The sequence below is a fragment of the Venturia canescens genome, chromosome 9 (genome assembly GCF_019457755.1).
Source record: "Venturia canescens isolate UGA chromosome 9, ASM1945775v1, whole genome shotgun sequence".
Lineage (NCBI taxonomy): Eukaryota > Metazoa > Arthropoda > Insecta > Hymenoptera > Ichneumonidae > Venturia > Venturia canescens.
The window spans coordinates 8,387,014-8,409,712 of NC_057429.1; the positions used below are offsets into that span (position 1 = coordinate 8,387,014).

At 39.8% G+C, this 22,699-nt stretch overlaps 2 protein-coding genes across 3 annotated transcripts; one reads left to right on the forward strand and one right to left on the reverse strand.

The window, feature by feature from the left end:
• Positions 1–812: 812 nt before the first annotated feature.
• Positions 813–3,395, forward strand: LOC122415777 (p21-activated protein kinase-interacting protein 1-like). Its single transcript, XM_043428215.1, has 3 exons — positions 813–1,054; positions 1,378–1,540; positions 1,974–3,395. Exons 1-3 carry the CDS (start codon positions 956–958, stop codon positions 3,194–3,196), a joined length of 1,485 nt encoding a protein of 494 aa, XP_043284150.1. The 5' UTR covers positions 813–955; the 3' UTR covers positions 3,197–3,395.
• LOC122415774 (neprilysin-4-like) lies at positions 3,367–22,404 on the reverse strand. 2 transcript variants are annotated; one of them, XM_043428213.1, is made up of 16 exons: positions 22,026–22,404; positions 19,810–19,855; positions 12,061–12,125; positions 11,525–11,703; positions 9,671–9,916; positions 7,617–7,822; positions 7,302–7,478; positions 6,957–7,200; positions 6,271–6,485; positions 5,685–5,861; positions 5,440–5,602; positions 5,299–5,347; positions 5,129–5,196; positions 4,169–4,305; positions 3,891–4,055; positions 3,367–3,668 (listed from the first exon to the last, which is right to left on the reverse strand). In XM_043428213.1, exons 2-16 carry the CDS (start codon positions 19,819–19,821, stop codon positions 3,492–3,494), a joined length of 2,280 nt encoding a protein of 759 aa, XP_043284148.1. In that variant the 5' UTR covers positions 19,822–19,855; positions 22,026–22,404; the 3' UTR covers positions 3,367–3,491. The 2 variants fall into 2 exon arrangements, with proteins under 2 accessions (XP_043284148.1, XP_043284149.1); XM_043428214.1 differs by lacking the exons at positions 12,061–12,125; positions 19,810–19,855; positions 22,026–22,404 and adding an exon at positions 11,779–12,000.
• Between the last annotated feature and the right edge of the window lie 295 nt (positions 22,405–22,699).

A 22,699-nucleotide genomic window follows, 5' to 3' on the forward strand; every position in this document is an offset into this window, starting at 1 on the left:
AGAACCGCGAATTTGCGAATTTCGTACTTTAGCATTTCATACTGATTTGATAATTTGATCATTGAAATATTAATAAATGAGAGGAACGTGACGGACTTGGGTGACTAATATATAAGTATAGCATAAACAATAACCGCTAGTCGACAAGAAATATGAACGTATTGACTAACTCATTTTTATAGTTTACATTATAATAATCTCCATACGTTGAAATGTATCGAAATAAGGCTTTCTTTGATTTCTTATATAAATAGTTTTAATATCCCAATACGATACTTTTACCCACTTTCATCTTATAAATATTAGGCTAGGACATATCCTTCGTCACTCTTATGCTAAGGACCTAAAATAATAAGGGCACTGTGCGGTTGCGAAGCAAGCGTGTGAATTGTGAAACCGAAGCGTGGGTCGCGAGACCCTAGAATTGAATGAGTGGGAGGATGAAAACCAGCGTGATTGGTCTGCGTATGAGCGGAGCGTATAGAGTCTGCGCGTGAGAATCAAAAGATTTGTGAGACTAAAAGTCGAGCGGAATAGAATTAGAAAGAACATTGTTGTCAGCCGAGGAGTCGAGATCCATATTTTCGTCAATATATTCATCAAACATTTAAATCTTTGTCTTGAGTTATTGGAGATTGGAGAGAAATTCGCAAGGCGAGTTTCAACTCCTTATCAATCGAACCCACCCAAAACTAAATCATTCGAAATAATAGTTACTATAATTCCCGCTCGGAGCGTTACAGGCGGCTAGCAATAGCGCCCTCTCGACGATGACGACGACGACGACGAAAATAAGTTTGATTCTACCTTACCCTGCTACGCTACTTGGCAACTCTGGCGTTTTGCCATCTGCTCCGTTGTTTGTGTTGACGCACTTTCGAGAACATGCCCACGTGTTTTTAATGTTTTTCAAAACCCAAACAATCTCGACTAGCCGATTGTCAATGAAAGCTTAATGTACTATAGTAATAACAAAATGACGACCGATTTTGAGATAATAGTTGGCACATATGAGCAGTTTTTGCTCGGTTACAAAGTTATCAATGTCGACGATGTGAGTACAATTTTTAATCACGATTTGTTCTCAAGGGTTATGTCCAGTTATTGCCTTTTTAAAAGCACTAGAATTCGATTATTTGTTTCCGACATTTCAGCAACTTTTGTAAAAATATAAGGAAAGAATAATTGAAAATTATTCCATGAGAGTCTTGATGAAGTCTTACGACAATAGTAATTTTTCAGAAGATTAAAGAATGATTAGATTTCTTGATTGTTTTGAAGATTTATTTCTGGGGGAAGAAAAAAAAAAAGTTGAAATACGCTTGAATAAATTTATTTTTCATAATAGTACATTATTCCTTTATTATAATGTTGTAGGCTTATACATTGGAGAGAAGTTTCGCTACTCACAGTCATCTAGCCAGCATAAGGGCGGTGGCAAGCGACAGACATTATTTAGCTTCGGGCGGAGCTGACGACACTGTATGTCTTTATGACATGCGTTACAGAATTGAATCGGGTAGACTGATGCATCATACAGGTAATGAAAAGCTTTGTAATTCAAATCTTGACCATAACCAAGTTACATATCTCTTATGTTTTTACAGAACTAGATTTATTTATAAGAACTTGATGAAACTCAAAATAGTATAAAGAAATTTAATTCCTTTGATTTTTATCCGGCAAACCTACAAACGTAATGAAAAAGATATTACGCTTTCTTTACTTTAAACTCCCTTACCGTATTTTTTTTAGTGCTCTTTCTTGATTAATAGTACAAAATTTTTTGCATTCTGGCAAAGGGTTCGCGCATACCAGAAGGTAGAAGAGAGAAGGTTTCATCAGGAAACAATGATTCACTGTGTAACTAGAAATTCGCTAAAATTCGATACGAATAAGAAAAGAAGAAGAATTAATAAATAAATTGCTCGTTGAAAAAGGAGAACGAAATACAATTGTTTGTTGACCGGCAGGTACCATAAATTGCATAAATTTCACGCCGGAAGCGTCGCACGTGATGACAGCGAGTAACGACGGGAGCATCGGAATAGTGAGGTGCGGAAATTGGGAACTGGAGAAGCATTGGAAAGCTCCTCACAAAGGTAACGCGGTGAACGCTCTGGCGATACATCCTTCAGGAAAATTGGCGATGTCGGCGGGTGGAGACGGAGTTCTAAGAACGTGGAATCTGGTCAAAGGCAGACAAGCTTACGCGACGAATTTGGTGCCGAGATTGAAGTTTGACGCGAAAAACGTGACGATAATTCGCTGGAGTCCAAGCGGTGACAAATATTTGTTGGCCTCGAATTGCAAGCTCGACGTTTATTCGGTCGAGACCGCTGGCCTCTGCGCAGAAATGTCTTTCGTGTCAAAAGTCGCCTGCGTCGAATTCATCAACGAGAATCTTTTGGCCATTGGTCACGAAGATGGTCAAGTGCGCGTTTACGACATGACCGCGGGCTCGAGCACTATCGAGCTCAAAGCTCACGATGCACGCGTCAAGTGTCTCGCTTTTAGAAACAAATTCCTCGTTTCGGCCTCGAGCTCCGGTGAGATAAAATTGTGGCGTTGCGGCAAGAAAAAATTGAGCATTTTGTCGCTGGCTAGTTGTGACGCGAGAATAACGTGCATGTCGCTCGCAAATATTTGCCAGAACTCGTCCGTCACAAAAGAGGAAGCAAAAGTTTCCGAAGAGAGTGAAAATACGGGAGCAAAAGTTTTCCGGATGCGTCAGGAAGTGATAATCGAAGACGAGGGCGAGGAGAACATCGCCAATGCTCCGAGGAAAAAGAAGAAGAAAAAATCAATGAAGAGGCCTGTGGAAGAGATCCAAGAACGGGAATCGAGTGACCGAGCGAGCCCGCAAAAATTGAAGAAAAAAATGAATCTGGAGATTTATAAAACTGAGTCGACGAAGAAGAAAAAGAGGAGTTTGTCAGTAGTGAAATCCGACGACGAAAGTTTCCTCAAAATGACTAAACGAAAAAAAATTATTTCACAAAACGATCCGAACGAAGTTACCGATTCGACGGACACTGGCGTTGCAGCGAGGAACAACAAAAAGAAGAAACGACCGATAATCTCTATCGAAAAATCCACTAAAACTGACATTAAAAAGAGGAAAAAACAAAACGAGATTTCCAGCTCGAGTTCAGACTTACCGGTGAAAGCGAAAAAAAAGAAATTATCGCGATAGCCAACCAGTCCGTGACCGCGACCAATTACTACACATGTTTTACCATTTAAATCTGTGAGAATCGAAGGAAAAGATACATGGGCGATTCGAAAATGTCGATAAAACTTTTTTTTTTTCTTTTTTTTTTTTCAAATCCTAATTACCTAATATAATATTTACAGAGTATAAAGTTTCGATAATAAAATTGCTTGATTAATTATTTACATGTTCTATCGTGTTCTCACAATCAGTCTATATACAGAATTGGTCCTTTCCCATTTCTCTCGTACGTTTTCTTTTCTTTCTCCAACGAGATTTACCATAAAATACACTTGTGTAAAGGATTCATCGGACTTCCCAACGGGCAACTCCAGGCTTTAGCGAATTCAGCGTTGTTCGATAAAGTTCCTATCACTCTGAAATGATTCGGTGCGTGGACTCCCTCGATGAGTTTAGACTTTAACGCTCCGTTCGTATAATTCCCGCACCAGACCTGAAGTTTGCACAGTCGAAAATAACTTTTGCTCAATATTCTGCTCCGAGAGTAAAATAATTGGAGAACCAACATGGGTTTAGGTCGGTATGCGAAGTTAAATAAATAATCTTGGAAGCTGCTGCTGCCGCTGCAGCTCCGAAAAGCCTCACAAGCGGTAAATGATTTTCGCATTTCGGTAAAATTTGTGCGATCATTAGAGTTTCGAATAAAATTTCATACCTGAGCAAAACCGAGAAAAAATAATTGATCTTCGGTGTAATTGGCGAGTCCGGGCAGAGCTTGCTGGCCCGAACTCCTGGACTTTAGTCTCTGATAAGCGCGATAAGCTTCTCTTATTCCGCCGTTATCCGCAATATTTTCGCTCTGCGTGTTCATTCCATTGACCTGCAGGCAGAAAAGAGAATAAAAACAAAACGCATTACCTTGACACTTTCGCCGCTGCTGGATAATTGTTTTGCATCAATTTGTAAATCCGACGATTACAGCCGAGAACTAACCGTGAAGTTGTTGCTCAGTTCGGGCAAATGATAATTGCTGTACTGTTTCGTTATGCACTCGACCTTCTCGTGATAATGTTGGAGTGTTTCGTCGCTCCACCATTGACGAACGTTTCCATTCTCGTCGTATCTCCGGCCTGTTGGGGTTCAATCTCGCGCATTAATTCGACACAATGACTCTAATTAACTGCGAGAATTTCTCATTCTTTTCCCATAACAGAATAGCCTCGCGGCTTTGGGGTTCGCTCCCAGCACCGTTTTTCTCCGTTAAACGTCCATTTACAGATTTTATTTTCACTAAATGCTCCAAAACATTTTCTGTTCGGTAACTTTCCGTTAAAACTCCTCCGACTTTTTTCTTTCATTCTCCTTTCTAATTCACCTAAAAGGATGTACAAGCACTAGGCTCCATTTCAGACGACACTCTAATTTTTTTTTTTATATTTATAGTCCAAGCTCAAAACTTGATCTCTGTGAAATTTCACGTGTTTGGCCACAACGACCTCGAAGCCTGTATAACTCAAAATTTGATGTATTCATAAAATCTCATTGAACCCTGAGGATTTTAACGGTTCGTTAAAAAAGGGGGATAAACGAACATCTGAATTATAAATATAAAGTTGAAGTTGCGGCAACGTCGCACAACCTATAAATGTTATGGTAAACTTTAAACTCGGCTGTCGACCGTCTACGTGGTAATTTATTTGAAAAAATGTGGTCAAAGACTGTCAATTGACTGGTACGAACCGCTTTTACATCCTTAAATTGTTATTCGTTGCAATGATTTGAATTTTCGTCAAAACAGAATACCGAAATTCTATATATATAATTAAACGACAAACAATTTGAGGCGTCACTTTCTTTATCTCGGGAAAGTTTCGAGGCTTTTTGATTTTTATTTCCAGTAAACTTTTGTCGACTCAAAAGCCCGGCGAAGATGAAATGTGATTAAATCTTTACCTTGATCGTCGAATCCGTGAGTCAATTCGTGGCCCATTATCGCTCCCATGGCTCCGTAATTAATAGATCTGCGAAAGGAATATTCTCGGATGAAATTGAAACTCATTGTGTTGTTGTTGTTGCGTATGAGAAAACAAGTGAATGAGAAAATCCTTGAGATGGTAACTCACTCCAATCCGTTTCCGTAGAAAGGTGGATGAAGAATTCCGGCTGGAAACGCTGCGAGCAATATCAATCGACGAAAGATTAACCTATTTTCATCATCCAATTGGTTGGTGAATACCGCGAATTAATCGCATTACAATACTTACTGACTGAATTTAAAATCGCGCTGTAAAAAGCGTTCACAGTCGTACCGGTTGAAATCCAACGATCCTTGTCCGGTCTTTCTCGCAGACTGTTCAAACTTTTTTTCGCCCCAACGTCGGTGAGTCTCAAAAACGTTTCGAACAATTTTCCCTCTATTACTTCCGCCTACGGAAAAATATAATTCAATGCCGGATTCTCCATTCTTCGTGCCGGGTGAATTATTATCAGATATTTAATCATTGCGTACTCCCTCATAATATTTCTCCAATTTATCCGAGTCCGTGACCCACTCCGGAAAGCCAACGAACGGTCTCATCGCGTAGAGTTTTCGATGGGCCCGGGCTCTCGTCCCGACGTCCATCCACTCGAGCTCCGCCACCATTTCATCAAAAGCAGCTCTCACATCGAGCAACATTTCTAGCGCCTGTTCGGGTGTGTGTGTGTGTGTGTGAAAAAAGAAAAAAAAAGGAGAAAAAAACCCCACGCTTATAAAGCCTTGCTATATATTTTCATATTGGGAGTGAAGCTATTTTTGGAAGAGCGATTGGAAGAAGAGCTCATTTTTCGAGGTCGTTGGCGGTCTTTCGTTTTATAAATAATTTCAATCAACTTGGAGATGGGTTATACGAATAAGTTTGTTATTTTTATGAGAAGAGAGATGTTGGGCAAAACCACGAGTGGGCACGAAAAATTCTGAGCTTGAATATTTTTCGCTCAGAGAATTTCTGTCGTGTTCGTGTCGGAAATTGAAGTGAAAAAAAAAGCGACCGATCGCGTAGCGCGACTCTCGCTGCGTCGAATAAAGAGAACAAAAGTAAAAGGTTCGCGCTCACTTTTTCTTTGGCTCTCTCGTTGAAATGATTTTCCACGTATACGTAAGTGAGCGCCATGCCGAAGTTCGAGTTGACGTTTCCGGTGCAGCCTTTCCAACGCGGCGTCTTTTCCTTCAGCCCAAAGACTTTTTGCGAAAATTGAAAACCAAGATCCCGGAACTTTTGGAGAGTCAATGGCGCCACGGTCGAATACACGCTCCACCATACGAAGCGAGCTGCACATTCAACGTTCGATCGAATTATTACACTTTTTCATATGGACCATTTGATTAGCGATTGTTTCTTCAACATCGTCGTCGCTCTCGAACGACGTCGCCGCGATAGCTTACACGACCCCGCGGCGTTTGGCCTCGTTCGATCAGCTTCGCTATATTCATCAACCGCGCGCGGTTATTCTTTCATGCCATTTTTTTTAAACATTTAACTGAGATAGCTCTACGAACAAACACGCTCATTATAGAACGATTTTTCGCTATTTCATTTTTTTCGCGAGTCAACATCAACAAAAGCCTTCCGCAAAGTCGAGTAGCAGCGAGCTTTGTTTTCGAAATAATGGCAAATGTCCTTGGAGCCTCTTCTGATGTTGTTTTTTCTCATTGTACGAATCGAACCAAAAATATTTCGAATGTAAAAAAATGTGTTAATTTTTGTCTCGTGTTTGATGTTTGAAAGTTTCGTTAATTTACCAATCGTCGCAGACGGCGTAGCAGCCAAAAGTAAGGGTAGCTTTTGTAAATAATTCAAATCCATTATTATGACGCGATCGTTATCCAAATCCAATGTTACGTTCGTATTTTCGAAGACTGCGTTTAAGTAAGTCGTCCAATTCCATTGCTGTCCGTAGAGATCCGTCAGCTGTTGGAGTCGATCGATCGTCACGTCGTGAATCAAATGATTCGCGCTTATTCTTTGCTCCTGCGAAGCCATTATCTGTTTTTCCCAAAATAATCATTAAAACTCTACAATAATCGCAAGCACAAACAGTTGAAAAAATAATAAATATGAGTAAACGAGGATCCGCGTGTTCTCACTTTAGCTATTTTCGTGCTGAATTCCAAAATTTCGTTGGCAAACTCGTCGCTTTTTTCTCCACCGCCGGCCAACTGCACCATCGCTTTAACGTAACGTTTGTACTCGGCCAATTCAGATTTGAAGCGTTGCGGTTCCATGAGATAACGTTCGCTGAATCCGGGCGAGACTTGCTCCATCTATTAATAAAAAAAAATATTAATTGCAAGTACAAAAACTATTAAAGTCCCGTTTATTTGCGGCTCGCTTGTCTCGCATCTGCATGGAACAATTGAATGAAGTTTGCGCATATGCGCTAAATATTTTCAACAACTTGCCATCATTCGGTTTCTCGTCGTGTCTCTCATGTCCTCGCTGATGTAGAAGTTTACGAGGAGATTTAGCCCCAACTGCCGTTGCGCAACCCCCGCAATTTTTGCGAGATCGAGCACGATCGTTTTGTTGTCGAACGGTGGCTCCCTCGGAAGCCCGACCGTTTTCAAAATCTCGAAAATTGGGACTAGTCCGAGACTCTCCACGCTAGCTAAATTCACGATGTAACATTGAAAATATCCAGATAATTCTCTTTATTCTCTCGATGTAAGGGAGAGTAGGGAAAATTAAAAACATTTTTTTGCCCATTAGAAGTCTGTAATATTTCGTTATTCGACAAAATTGAAAAAAAAACCTTTTTTTTTTAAATTGAATTTTTTTTTTCAATCAATAAATTAACCTATCAGCTCAAAATGAGCCGTGTTTATTATCATTGTGAAAGTATGGACATTTTAAACATATGTTATACGTACACAATTTCATCTCATTCAGGCGTTCCAACATCATTTTTAGTGCCACTCAATGACATTTAACCTATCCCAGACGTGGGCAATGTTGGGCCTCGGATTTCAGTTTTTCCCTGACGACGTCGCTTTCGAGGCCCGCCATTGCTTACGACTGGGATAGGAAAATGTTTTTTAGTGGCACTAAAAATGCTGTTCTAGTTTTCGAATCCCATTTCGATCTCCATATGGAAGAATTCAGTCGTGGATTTTGACTCATACTTAAATCTGATTTTTTTTCGTCATAAGATTGTTTTTTTTTTGTTTCAAATGAAAACGAGTGTGATGAGAAGAGTGCGTTTGTTCTTCTTCCGTTGATTAATTTCGTTTCATAAATTTCAACCATGTTCCATTGAAATGGAACGTCAAGAAACGAAGAGCTTTTAACAAAATTCATAATAAGTCAAAAAAAGTGGAGCAAAGTGGACACAAACATTTTTTTGCACAAAAGAAAAGGCTACTTTGCCCCGTTTTTTTTTTCATAAAATTCAATTTTTTTTTTGTTTCACCACACATCTGAGAAAATTAATCAAAATCTTCGGAAGAGCATTTTTTTCGAGGAGGAGTCCACTTTGTCCCATACATTTTTTTTTATAAGATATAAGTGTGAAATAACAATTTTTTCATACAGCATTAGTTGACAGAACATAAACCGACACATCTAGTTTAATTGTTTATGGAATCCCCTTGTCTCACGTTCTTTCAATTGTAAGAGTATCATGAAGTTATCGTAAACGAGATAAAATTGTATAAATATCACATATGTTGGAAATATCACATATGTTTTAAATATTAAGTCTTTGAAGCATGTTCTCAGCCGAATAACGAAATTTTGCAGATGTCCAATGGAAAAAAAAAATGTTCTAAATTTTAGAGGGGCGCAGATGTAGAAATATTCGAAAGTTCATTATCGCCAAGTATTTTTTTTTCTACACAATTTGTTTCATATACAATATCGCGCGACATAATTCTTTGTATTGCGAAGAATAAAATTATTTTTTTTCCATGTATCTTTATGGGGGGAATGTGAGAAATAATATTTTACGCACGCAATTATTACGAGATTACTTTTTTTTTTGGGATTTATGATCCATCTGTCATCCATATAGGGCGATGTATGTCTATTTAATTGAATTTTATGTTGAAAACTTTTCGAGTATGTCTCCGAACGCGAGCAATGTGGGTGGGCTCTGTTGCTCCCGTGCTATTGCACCGCTTATTCGATGAAACGCGGGATTAAATCAATTATTGGAATGATGAATCTTATAAGACGACACGATTAATTCGCTGATATATGAAAATCGTTCGCGTTACACAACGACGGACCGTTGTGTCGACAAATTATTGATTATTACTGAAGGAAGATGCGAATAAAAACTCCAATGGAAGATTCAAGGACAAATCGAAAGTCGCGAAAGTCAGTTTATTTCGAATAATTGATTGATGAAAGGCGACGCAGTACCGCTTCAAGGCCGACGCAAATATATGCGTAATGTTTGTATTATTGAATTGTTCGTAATCATAATGGCGACGCGATTAAGTATTTTGTTATTTACCGGTGTCCATACAAGTTCTGTAGAGTGCTCTCGCGAGCTTGACCGGCCTGAGATCGTCTTTTTTGTCGGGTTCCTCAAGCAGTATTCTCAGATTTTTCAATAATTCTTCTCGCAGCAAACTCAATTGGTCCCAGGAAGTTTGGCTTTGAGGAATCGGATGCCTCGCTATCCAGCCTCCGCAAGCAAACTTGTAGAAATCGTCGCAAGGCTCGGTCGTCTTGTTCATCGCTTCGATCATCCTCGCAGCTTTTTACATTGCAAAAAATAAGCGAAAACTCATGAATCAAAAAATCTCAACGGATGAGAATAATACATTATGCACCAAGGACACAAAATATATACTCGCTACGCTCGGCGGCCAAAGCTCGCACTCGCCGCGAATGATACATTGCGTCCGCGGTTGCATATATTATTTTTTTGTTTTAAGGCTGCTAATATGAATTTTATATTTAAGGAGGGTGGAGCGCGACGATACAATGTAAATATCCAGTTTGTTTACTTTTGCGAAAATCGATGCTGCGAATTTTTTTTTAGCATGAATTGCTTCAATTAGTCACTATTAAGGAGTTTCGGTACAGAAGTCAAAATGTTAAGAAATTGATCAAATTTGGTGATAATGTTCTTCAACATCAAGTGCGAAAACACAAATTTTTTCAAAATTTTCTTCTACTTAGTTATCGAGTAATTACGCATTAAAGCAGATTTTTTATGCCCGGAATGTATACCTATATATATGGAAACGCTATGCTTATACACGTAAACTTTAGTGATCAATTACTCGATAACTGTGTAGAAGAAAAATCTTAAAAAATTTGTATTGGCAAATTTGGCACTAAAGAATATGTTCACCAAATTTTATAAAATTCTAAACTTTTTGAAATTTTTTATGTTTTTAGCATGGTTTAGCATGGCAACATTGTATCGCCTGTACCGAAACTCCTTAATGAAATTCATGATAGGACAAGTGGGCGCGCGCGCGCGCGCGCGCGCACACACACACACACACACACACACACACACACACACACACACACACAATCGTTGGGTGGGTTCAGAACACTTCCGATACATGTGTACGAAATCGTTGGGTGCGGGTTCAGAACCCTTTCAATGAGTGTGTGTGTGTGTCAACCTGTCCTGTGTGAACTCTAAAATATTCAAATATACCTTACTTTATTACTTTATTCCAATAACTTCAAAATCCCATAACTTATGGTTTTTATGGGAAATGTTAGCCTATCCCAACGGAATATCACTTATTATAGTCCAATCAACAACTTCGATAAAAAAAAAAAAATTGTTTCATCGATTTTCGGAAAAGTAACCAAACTTCATAATTACCTTTCTAGTATACAGCAGTCTGTCATAGCGCAGTGCGAGCGTAAGAAAGAGATAGCCTTATGTGAGAGAAGCAAGCGAGCTTTCTTTTGTTTTGTTTCGGTCTATTTCTTCTTTCGTGGCTCAGGCTTTACATTTACCATTTCGCGGCCTCTATACGAGCCGCAAAAATTCATTTTGCGGCCTGAGGAGAAAAAAGAATTTTCGAGCGATTCAAATCCCCCCCGCACGAAAAGTCGATGCTTTGGTGTCATAAAAATCGGAGCAAATAGTGCGATCATCTTATTTATTATTTTACGTAATGGCGGATGCAAAATGAGACGCGGAAAGTGCCTCATAGTTTTCCTTTTCGGATTGAATTTGATGGACGTCCAATTGATTACAATTTAATAATTTAATTTTCTTGTATCGAAGCGAGCGGTGTTGAAGAAAAAACGCTTTGTTTTGTGACACAACCCATCGATCGCTCTGCGTCCGGCGAGGATTCATCGCATAGTCAATTCGACATTTTCATACCTGTTTTGATGCACTCCTCACTCTGACACATCTCTCGGTACTCCTCCTTCCGGAAAACTACCATCTGCAAGGCCAACGTCGCGACGAGGGCTATCACAGCGACTACGAGCAATCCAACGACTATAATCAGCCTCGTTTCTTTGCTAGTTTTTTTCACGTCGTTCGAACCGTTGTACCGCCTGCCAAGGTGTTCAATAAACGCGTTAATACCTCGATTTAATCACCGATAGAATTCATTCCTCAATTATATTTACCGTTTCCTCAAACCGCCCAGCTTCTTATCGAATAACGCTTGAAGAAGCGTTGTTCAACAAATATTTCAACTCTTATTTCTACTTCCGTCGAATATTATATGCATGCATGGAACGTAAAAAAAACGTGTTTGAACGTCGACAAAATGATGAATCTTAGTAATCGAGTAACAACGATTGACGCGGAAAGAATCGAACCGTCGCGAAACCGCGAGGGAAGTATTCGCCCGGATTGGCGCTCGCTTCTTTTATGACAATGTCGCTGAAAACATTCTTCCCACGTACCAAGAGGATTCGGATTGTCTTCTGGTGCTTTCGGCATTCTGTCCATTGTCCTCCGGGTCGTTAACCTGCCCAACAAAATCTCATTAAAATATCAAGCACACGCACACACACGCACCATTTTTCATCTCAAACACAAGTTCAATTAACGATATTTTGCGAATTTTTGGAAAATTTTAGTAACTAATTATTATATTGCATATTCTCAGTGATTATTCATAATATTTTTCATCCGCTCCGCGTATGATTCCGAGTCGATGAACAACCACGCGGTAGCAAAATTTTCATCCTGCTGTTGGTAGCTGCTTATCCATGCCATTGGGATTAAAGATATCGAGATCGAGGTCCTTCTAAAGATACGTCAATGCGTTTTTGACTATATCGAGCGTTTAGAAAAAGGATAACAAACCCGTTGCGGGGAATTTTGTATAGATTATAAATGTCTCTCACCTTGCCCCAGAAATGTTTAAAACGACAGTATTACCGCAGCAGTCATATACACAATGTCATTACTGTATACAGCTCCGACTCCCCCCCACGAGAGAGCATCCAACAATAATCCCGTTGTAATGAGACACCTAACAAACATGCATGACCGTCATTGACGTTATTCGATTAACGCTATCCCAGATTGAACAAAAAAAAACTTCTGGCCTGATTTTTCTCATTCTCGTTGGTTCATGGAGCTCGGAATGGCAATGGTTTTCAAGGCATACCAAACTGATCGTTTAAAATCTCTATTTTCGCGTATTTTTTCAAAATATTCTCTCGCATTTTGAACGAATAAGTTTGCACTCGAATTACGGTGGGCTCTGCGTGGATTTTTCTCTATATTTATTATTTCACTGTTCGATACAAAAAGGTTCGTTGCAAATTTCCTCGTTGCATTCAATGTCGTTTTCCGCGAAGCGTTGATTTCTGAACGTTTAAAAATGACTTTCGTCTTTCGTTCGTAACTTTTTTTTCCACTAACGTTTGAGGCATGCCAATTTATCATCCTCGCGCGGAAGCAAACGCGTTTCCGCCTTTAGGAATAGTTAAGTTCTTTTGTTATAAAATCTTAAGAACCGGCTGAAATTTAAATATGGAGCAGCCTTCGCGAACTCATGAATTCTAAATTTCAAATCGATTCACCATTTAGTTTTCGAGATATTCGCGATGAAAATTTGTACGCCGCGTGCCTATACCTAACGCGTCACTGGATTACATTTTTTTATTACCGACGCTAAACGGATCTTACGACTTAAAAATAAAACCAACAGTCGTGTATTCAGTACTATTGTGGGATTAAGGAGGAACATGAGCTTGAGAAAAGTGGTGATGGCTTAATGAAACTTTTAGAATACATTTTTGCATATATTTTCTATAGCCTCTCCAATTTTTAATCCATTTCATTCAGCCATTTTTTAGTAAATCATTGCCAAAATTCGAATACTTAACACCTGCTACGCATAGAAAATAACTTCACAGACCCCATTTTTTCATATTCAAAAACAAATAAAAAATGGTCATAGGTTAGAAAAAAGGTACTATTCCACAGTTTGAACTCTAAAGAACGTGCATGTGCAAAATTCGAGGTCGTTTGATTCTGCCATTTTGCTTCCTCATAGAAGAAGCTATGTGATAATGAAAAATTTTTTTTTTCCAGTTTTCAATGTCAATGTGCTCAAAATGTCCCAAAACATCGAAAAATCATATCTAGAAAAAAATGTTCGAAAGTGTATGTGTATATGCGCTGTATATGTTATGGCACTGCAAAATTAAAACGCTTTTAACTCGGTAACGGTTTGAGATACAGGGCTACCGTTTTGCACAGATGTTAATCTATACAAGCTCTTCATTCTGTGATAATTTTGTCAGAATTTGTAAAAAATTACGAATCTTACGCCGTTTTGAAATTTTCATAAAAAGGGTGATTTATTAATAATTTTTTTTTTATAAATAGACTATCATAATAGGAAGGTAGGTCGATTGAATTTGGGGAATATCCGTTGAGCGGTTTAAATTTTATGATTTTTTGAACTTTACGAAAATATGAGTTTTTCAAAAAATCGTCTAACCGCTTCAATTTTTGGAAATTTTGTAAGATATTGTGTAAAAGTCCTCTATACTATCCAGCAAAGTTGTCGGAATTATTTAATTTCAATGTTAATAGAATAACGATGAAAATTGAAAGTTGCAAACTGGTTTTTCTGATGGCTCGTCATTTAGTTTTTTTATTCATGAATTTAAACAAAGAGATAAATTAAAGTTCGTAAAAGAAGGTAGAGAGAATACATTATTTCCTTGTATACAAAAAAAATGCTGCAAATTGCTTCCTCAAGATGGTCAAGATGCGCGATGCTCAAAAAGCTTTCTCTATGACGAAGCCAAAATGAAAAATAGGTAAATATTCGCGGAAGTGCGGCTTTTCTGAAAATCTTTGAAAATTTGTGAAAAAATTAAAAAATAATGAATATAATAACAATTAGGTAAGTTCAAAACATTTCAGGATGTGTGTGACCTGTCAAAAAGTTACCATTTGACACACGTGGAAATGCCACAATTCGAGGAACTTTAAAACCCCATAACTTATAGTTTTTATGTAAAATGTCAGCCTCCCCCGACGGAATATCATTAGTGGTGACCAATTGAAACAGTTCAGACGAGAAAAAAAAATGTTATCACCATTTTTGGGAAAAGCCGCACTTCCGAATATTTACCATTTTTTTTTATATATCACACAAATTCCATCCAAAAATGGCGTATTTTTGTGGGTTAATCCGGTATAAATAAAGCAAACAGAGTTTACATAACCTATAGATAATTTAGATAAAAACACTGAAAATCGTATTTACATAACCTCACTATACAAAAAAAAAAAAAAAAGACATTTTGACGCTCGGTAGCCTGCAGCACCGTATAAAAATTGAATTTCATTGTACACCGCGGTCCAAAATACTCCACGAAGAATTGAGAAGGCTGCTTCCGCACCGTGGTTATTTAAAGTCATTCGAGATCTTTGTTATGTAGGATCTGCTGCAGTTAATGGCTCATCATGCTCGTTCACGTACACGGTACGTAGCAAGGCGGCTCGTCATCCGCGAGCGTCGTTAATTATCACGGAGCGTTCAACGTCAAGGTGATTGGAAAAAGGCTTCTCACGAGTATCGTCACGCGAAAGGAAGACGGCGACAACGTGTGCTGATCGATCGAAAACATGACAACAGAATAAAGGAAGCGAATCGTTTATTATTGATTCGTTTTCGCGCATGTTGTTTAAAGTTTGATAATTGAGGCGGTCCCGTTGAGCCAAGATATCGAAGAAAATCTATAGTCGTGTTGACAAAATTTCCGGCTTGTTAAAATTCCACGCGAGCTTAGCTTCCGACGAAACTTGTAACGAAAAATCATGTGGCGATTAACTCGTATCTCTGTTATTTTTCACACAAGGAAATAAAAACCGATTCAACAACGAAACGATGACACGGGTGACATGTGAAGAGACTCGCAGCAGTGTCAATCTCCCCCATTCGCTTTCGTTATCTATTCGATGCACGAATCAGGAAAATAAATTGAGAATTCCAACGATGCCAACGTACGCTCTAAGCGTTACCATGCGCAAGGTCGACATAGTCACGGAATGGCGATTAAAAAAAACAGATTGTGAGAATCTTTCTCAAACTCGTCCATCTCTATTTCTCATGCTGCTACCAATAACGCGCTGATACTTCCATTATCCGGCGTGGTCTCACTTTCGTGAAAAAAGTACGGAATACGAGCCATACGTACTCGGAATAAGAAATCCGCAATTATATAGAAAAATGCCATCCTCGTACGAACGATCAATCGGTCCCCCATCAAAAATCCCCCAAATTTTCTATACGCGTTTCGATCCTTTATATATACAAATTATTTTCCGCTCGAGCGCGCAAAGGACTCTATCGAATATACGGAAGATGAACTCTCGTCCTGTGGGTAGATTAAAAAATGGGCTTGCAAAAAACATTGATATATAAAAGCCGAGAGAATAAAAATATCATCGAAATACGCGTGAATATAAGCGCAAACGCTTTCGTTAATTATTTCGTTAATTGCAAATAAAGAAGTAGGTATAGAATATAGTCGTAAAAAAAGATTGGTCGCCACGCGGTTGCGAGAAAGACTTTGTGGGCAGATATGATTGGCAGCAGGAAGAGATCGTCCTCGTGGCTAAAACTCGGTGTAGTAGATGAATACAAATATAGTGATAGCCAGTCGTATATTGCGAATTTAGACACGTTATCAGAGGCATTGACTCTCATTGTAATGTTTGGTGGTGTGAGTGTTTAAGCTCGTGTGCGACTAACCCGTTCTATATATACGACGGTTTGATGTCAATCTATGACGAACGCGAGCCGAGCCGATCTATTCGTCGATGCTCGCGTCGATGTTTCGCTGAAGCTGCGCCGCCTCCTTTCCCGAGCTTTATTCGAATTTCAATTTTTTCCCGGCACCTCTCCGCTCTTCTTCGTCGTCTTTATGTACATTTTTTCTTTGCCGCTTCCTGACTCATTTCAATACCGATTCTTATATCGATATACGATTCTTGTCTCATAACGAAGAATCGGAAGATCGACGATATCCGCGCTGAGTTTATTATCCATTTACAGATCATTTTTTTTCTCCATTCGTGTGCACAATACACTCGCGTGCCAAGCGACATATCCTCGCGCGATTTCTATTGTCGTAGCTCTCTATCGCTCGGCTTGCACAGATTACGACAGTTGATAATCTCACGTAACAGGGCCGAGGTGCGATCTCAATCAAATGGTTAGGCACTCGCAAAACAGGAGGGTCTTCAAACGCATTTGTATATAAGTTATTTAAAGCATGAAAGTCCAGCCACGACTCTCGCTGCGCTCTGATATATCTCGTTTTATCTACGTTTAACGACTTATATTTTATCTGCTTATCGGCAAGATTTCTTTATCAGAGGAATATTTCGGGTGCGCGTTTCGGATACTCCGAGAGCCCTTCCCTTAAGATGATGGATCAGTCGGTAATCACAACCGTGAGTGCGAGAGAGATAGCTGCAAATTTTGAAAAGGAAATTTGTCCCATCGTTCGTCTGATCGAAAAAATAAAAATGTCATCGGATTTTTGCGATCGTGCTACGTACGATGACATTTTTATTATTTCAATCGCGGACGAACGATGTCAAAGAGTTTCAATTTCAAAAATTCGAGGTGTGATTACCGACTGATCCATCATCTTAAAAATAAAATTTACGATTATCATCGTGCATGTTTGCAGCAGTTATAATTAGAAGAAGAATACCGAACGGATGAAAGATATTTCGATATAGGAATTGCGGAATGAACGATAAGAATAATTACTTCGATCAAATTATTGAATAAATTCTTCAACTTTTCCCAGCGAGAGACAATAATTGTCGACGTACTCGCGATGATAGATTTATTTTATTTTTTCCCCTCCGCTAGCTCGTTCGTGCATTTTCATTTCTTTCGAAAGTGAGATACGTAGAAGGAGATGTGTACCGCAGGTCAACGCGCGACCCAAGATAGCACGGAGTTCGTCCCCAATGAAGCAAAACGAGATCTCGTCTGAAGCGGCGAGAGTACACGCGGTTTCACTCGTTGTTTAAGACGAACGAACAATTTAAAGTCCATTCGTTTAAGACTCTAATTCGATTTCAGGCGGTTTTAACTTTCTTCCGGTCTGCCTGGGCGGAGTTCCAGCTATTTCATTTGTTTTATAGAGACTCGAGATCCGCCGTATCATTCACGCTCCAAATAAACGGCATTGCTATCGACGACGTTTCTCATGGGTTTCACTATCTTTTTGTCAGACCGCTGTTATTATAATTATTCACAGGAGCTCCTGGGAAACTGAAAAATCACAAAGAGTATACGAAATGATGGAAATTTTCAGGTGAAATAAATTATAACGAGCTGTTGAAGTGAAATTGAAAAAAATTGTTGATTCGTGGCGAACAAATAGTATATTACGACCCTAGGCCCGAAAGTTGGATTTTTTTTTGCTCCCTAGCCGAAAGTACGCACTTTCCGGCCGCATTTCAGGCCGGGAAGAGCATTTTTCGTGGCCGGCTAACTCGGCTAACTTCAGTGTGCTCTGACGATATTTTTGCGGCCGGTGATCCTTTAACATTTCGATATATGAATGTGAAGCCTGTATTCGTTGCCATGATTTTGTTTATTCGTTGCCAAGCATCATTATTATTTGCTTCAAGCGGGCGCGTATAGCGTAGCTTTTATCATTCATGTTATGCGCTATACTGCCATAAACCCGGACGAATAACATACATTTGTTCGTTCAGATGCGAAAACAGAAAATAATGTAACCGAACTTATAAAATGAATATGGTCGTCCGGAATAATGTTGTATTTCCAAATTCCAGGTTCATAGGAAAGCACATATTCATATAAATTGTCAAGTATAGCGGGAAATATTCATATATAAAAATTGTTAACTATCATGGGACTTTGAATCAGACATGTATCAACGAATTATTTATTTGTACTAATAATATTGTTGTATCATTGTGTGATATTTTGTGTGTGTTTTTTTTACTTTTTGTTTATGTTTTTAATGCCCGCCCCGACCAGCAAAACCTCGGCTTCGCCTCGGTCCTGCAAAAGTCGGGCGGGCACCCCCCCCCCCCCCTCCTCGCAATTGCTAGTAATTATTGAACGTACTTTCGGCTACGGGATCAAGAAAAATAGTATACAACCCACGGCCCAAATGTTAGATGCCCTGGCATGTGCGACATGAAGGCCTCGGCTTCGCCTCGGCCTTCATATAGCACATGCCAGGAAATCCAACTTTCGGGCCTAGGGTCGTAATATACTATTGTTCGTTCGCTCAAACTTTTGTTGAATCAGCGATGGTGATGGTGACAAATCCTACTCATTTGGGCGCGGTTAGCAAATCAAGTACTTCGATCAACGAAGTTTGACGCGCGAGTTTACTCGCGATTTCATCCAATTCATAACGATTTTTTTTACAGAACACGAGTTTTGTTCAATAGAAAATTTGTGTTTTTCTTTATCATATTAATTTTTATTTTTTCGGCGTTTATCGAGCCGGGACGATCTTACAAAATAATTCGTCGAGTATCCCAATGAGATTTCTCCGATCTGTAATCCCGCGAAAAGCTTTTGTTGCGACATTATTTAACTAATTCTCGTAATCGTGTCGATCTCCGTCCGACGAATCTTCGCTCGCGGCTTATTACAGTATAGGGTCGAAGCAATCGAAGCATTTTCGTTTCAGTTCAGTTGAATCGATCGATAATTCTTACGGTAGCAAGTAAATCATAATACAAGATCAACTTTGCATTACTAATAAAAAGCGTTTTCGTGAAATAATAATAGTCGAGAATAGCGAATAAGGCGCGTGATTTAGTGATTAACATGATCACAGGCAATAATATGTTAAACCATTGCTGGTGTTTACGCGTCGCCGCGACAAAACGGTGCTGCGGAGCCTCGTATTCGGTAGCATATAAAAGAACGAGACGCCAGGGCTTTTTTTCTTTTTATATACCGTGCGGATCATGTTCCCGCGGAGACAGTGTTCTCGTGTGCTTTGTGTTTAATATCTGCGTTAATGATACACCGAGACGCATCATCCGTGAAAGATTTGCTCTCGCGGATTCGAAGTATGTCTCAGCTACGCTAGGTCATAATTATGCGCTCGCGGAGAGCAAAAGTTTCCTCGAAAAAAAATCTTTACATATTTTGTACTCACCTTGTACCTCATTTTCGTTGACTCGCTCGCCGAGATTGCACTCGCTCTGCAAGACAAAAGAGGAGCTGAATTATTTAAGAGATAAAAAATGTGCCGTTCGCTCGTGGGACATTTTGCAATGTGATTACACGTGGAAACTCGCTTCCATCAAAGAGAACGAAAGTACGCGCGTCTCCAACGCGCGATGATGAGAAGCAACGATTATATTTTTCTACCTCTACATGCACCTATACGATATGTAAAACCGCTTGCTATGCATCGCGCACTCCACTTTATACAATAATCCATTCGTGACATCCTCCGAATAATTTTGACCCAAAACTTTTAATCCGTTGTTCTTTTATGCCCGCGCGATACCTCGCATCATTACTTCATTTCCATATAATGACATTCGCCCCCTTTTTCTTGTATACCCGAACCCTCTGTTTTTCTATCGCTGTAGCTTAAACGTCGAAAAAATGCATTCGCACGCCAACAATCGCGTCTCGATCTACCGCCAATAATTCGCCAATAATACGTTCAATCGCGAACGAGAAACGGAAAACGGAAAACACACATTGTCTTGAAGACCCTATAAATTTATTGCGCTTCGTCTTCCGCCCCTATTCGCGCTCAAATATTCTTCATTAATTTTTTCGTCAAATTTCTCTTTCCTATTTTTATGCTTTGCAAGTGTCATATTATAGTTAATGAACTGCAGTCCATTGAATATCATGCAGCTACATATGATTGGCTTCAAATCTGTACAGCGAGCGGTGAATCGAAGCGACATGCCTCGTTGCTCGTCTACGTATATTTCAATATGAAGAATGTTCATCACACCCACGCATATGAACGTACGGTAAGAATAATGAAACGTTTGTACATTAGATGCGTGATCGAGGATGAAAAACAAATGGATCGCGCGGGCGCGCGATCATTATCATATTCGATCCGAAAAATCATAGAACAGGCGACCGCCGACCGTCGGAGAATATCTACTGTGTTATAAGCGGAGCGTCAAATGTTTTTCCGTTCTTTTTTTCTCCTCGAGAGAATATAAATATTCGCGCATCCGTAATAACACAAAGACATTAGAATATGAATCGCGATCCGAGTGCCTGCTTCGACGATCGAATTCATTAGCGTATACGCGTCTTCCTCGTCGGATCAAATCGGACTGAGCTCGCATTGCCAGCAGCCGTGTTATTCAACGAGTTTCATTAAATTGCGCCCGATATCCATTGAATCGTCGGGAATTGAGCAAATTCAATTATTCCGATTATTCCATTTAATAATGGAACGACGTTCCCGCAGCAGCACTATAGTATAGAATCCTCTTTGACCTCTCGTTGCCACTTGAAAGACTCCAAAAATGTTATTTTTTCGAAAAGAACCGCATTTTTTCACGCGAATCACGAATATTTCGATGGAGCAACTTGTTGTTTTAGCAACCGGATCGCCATCGCGTATGTTTCGTGATGGGCTTGAAGTTTATATTCGATTTGTCTAATGACGTAGAGTTTATGCGCGCGAAGTGCGGTGAATATAAGCGACGTGCGTGACGCAGCTAAGCGCTCTCGCCGCGTGAAATCGCGATTATAGACAAAAATCCCTTCCTCCGCGAGACAGCATCGCAGGACTCGCGCGCTTCTTGGCTCATTCCCCTCTTTTTATTTGCCAGACGTACCGGCGCGGCGCGCTTTCGATCTCGACCTCTCACGATGCGAAACGAGAGACTCTCGCGCGTCTACCTTCCCATCTCGCCGCCGGGGGAAAAAAAAAAAAAAAAAAAAAACACGCATTCTCACAATTGATCTACTCGCCTTTGAACATACAAACGATAACCGCGAACGCCGCTTTTCCAATATTATAATACATTTCGAATAAAACGCGAGAGCATCGATTCACAACTTTACGCTATCGAGATAAATCTCGAGCAGACCAATGGCTCTGAATTTTTTGCTGGATCGTGTGGAATCGCGATCGCTAAGAAAAAAGCACAATAAACTTGAATCGCCGGCCGAAAAGCACACGTGGCTGACACGATTGGAAACGCGGCTCCATAGATTCGTTGCTAGTTTCGTTGATGCTTGTCGAGATGTTTTATCAAAATTACCAAAAGACCTATCCTAAATCGCAAGACTGAAAAAAATCGATAATTAAGTAACCATGCACGAAAAGGAGAGAAGGGAATCGACGATTTTTTCGAGGATAAAAGATAATTGAATACGTACGAAAATAGGTTGAGATGAAATTTCCTCCAGTCGTATGTTCAGAAGATGATCGTTCGACTACGAAAAAACAGATGTCTGTTTCACGTCATTTCACAGCGAGGAAGTCGCTCCGTCTTTACAGTCCATCCGAAACAAGATCGCAGTTTTTTTTTAAATATTTCAAAAGCTTCGCGTCGCGAGCACAGAAATTAAAGAGCGATATTTAAAAAAGTACGACGAAAAATAGTGACGCGGAGAAAATCATTCTTCGATGAGGGGCGTTTATTAATATTAAACAAACAATGTTAAGAAGAAACGCGAGGAGAAAACAATCGTTGCGTGTCGTCGGAGGATGGAACCCCGAGCGGAAACGTGGTGCGAGTCCGGTGGACCGCTTGTCAACTGCAATAAAGCCGAGGGTGCGCGGAGAAATCCACTCGCCCCCCTCTCACTCGCTCTCTCGTTTGTTCTGCTCCTCTGTACATTACTAATCTTCAAAAGCCCCCCCCCCCCCCCTTCCACTACACGAGGAATATTCTTCGCTCCCGCCAATCGCGTCCCACCATGAGCTACCATCAGCAGCCTCTTTGTTATTTCAACTCTTCTTCATAGCTTGAAAATCTTATCTCTCGCGCGCGCACGGAGAACGCCACGAATTCGTGAAACTTTTTCAGGGGCGACGGTTGAAAAACCCT

Bases quoted from the DNA above. Each gene is read 5' to 3' on its own strand.
- LOC122415777 (XM_043428215.1), top strand. From the start codon at position 956: ATGTACTATAGTAATAACAAAATGACGACCGATTTTGAGATAATAGTT. The intron at 1,055-1,377 runs GTGAGTACAATT...ATAATGTTGTAG, and splicing joins AAGTTATCAATGTCGACGAT to GCTTATACATTGGAGAGAAG. The intron at 1,541-1,973 runs GTAATGAAAAGC...GTTGACCGGCAG, and splicing joins TAGACTGATGCATCATACAG to GTACCATAAATTGCATAAAT.
- LOC122415774 (XM_043428213.1), bottom strand. The intron at 7,201-7,301 runs GTGAGAACACGC...TGGGAAAAACAG, and splicing joins TCAGCACGAAAATAGCTAAA to ATAATGGCTTCGCAGGAGCA. The intron at 4,306-5,128 runs GTAAAGATTTAA...GAACCCCAACAG, and splicing joins TCACGGATTCGACGATCAAG to GCCGGAGATACGACGAGAAT.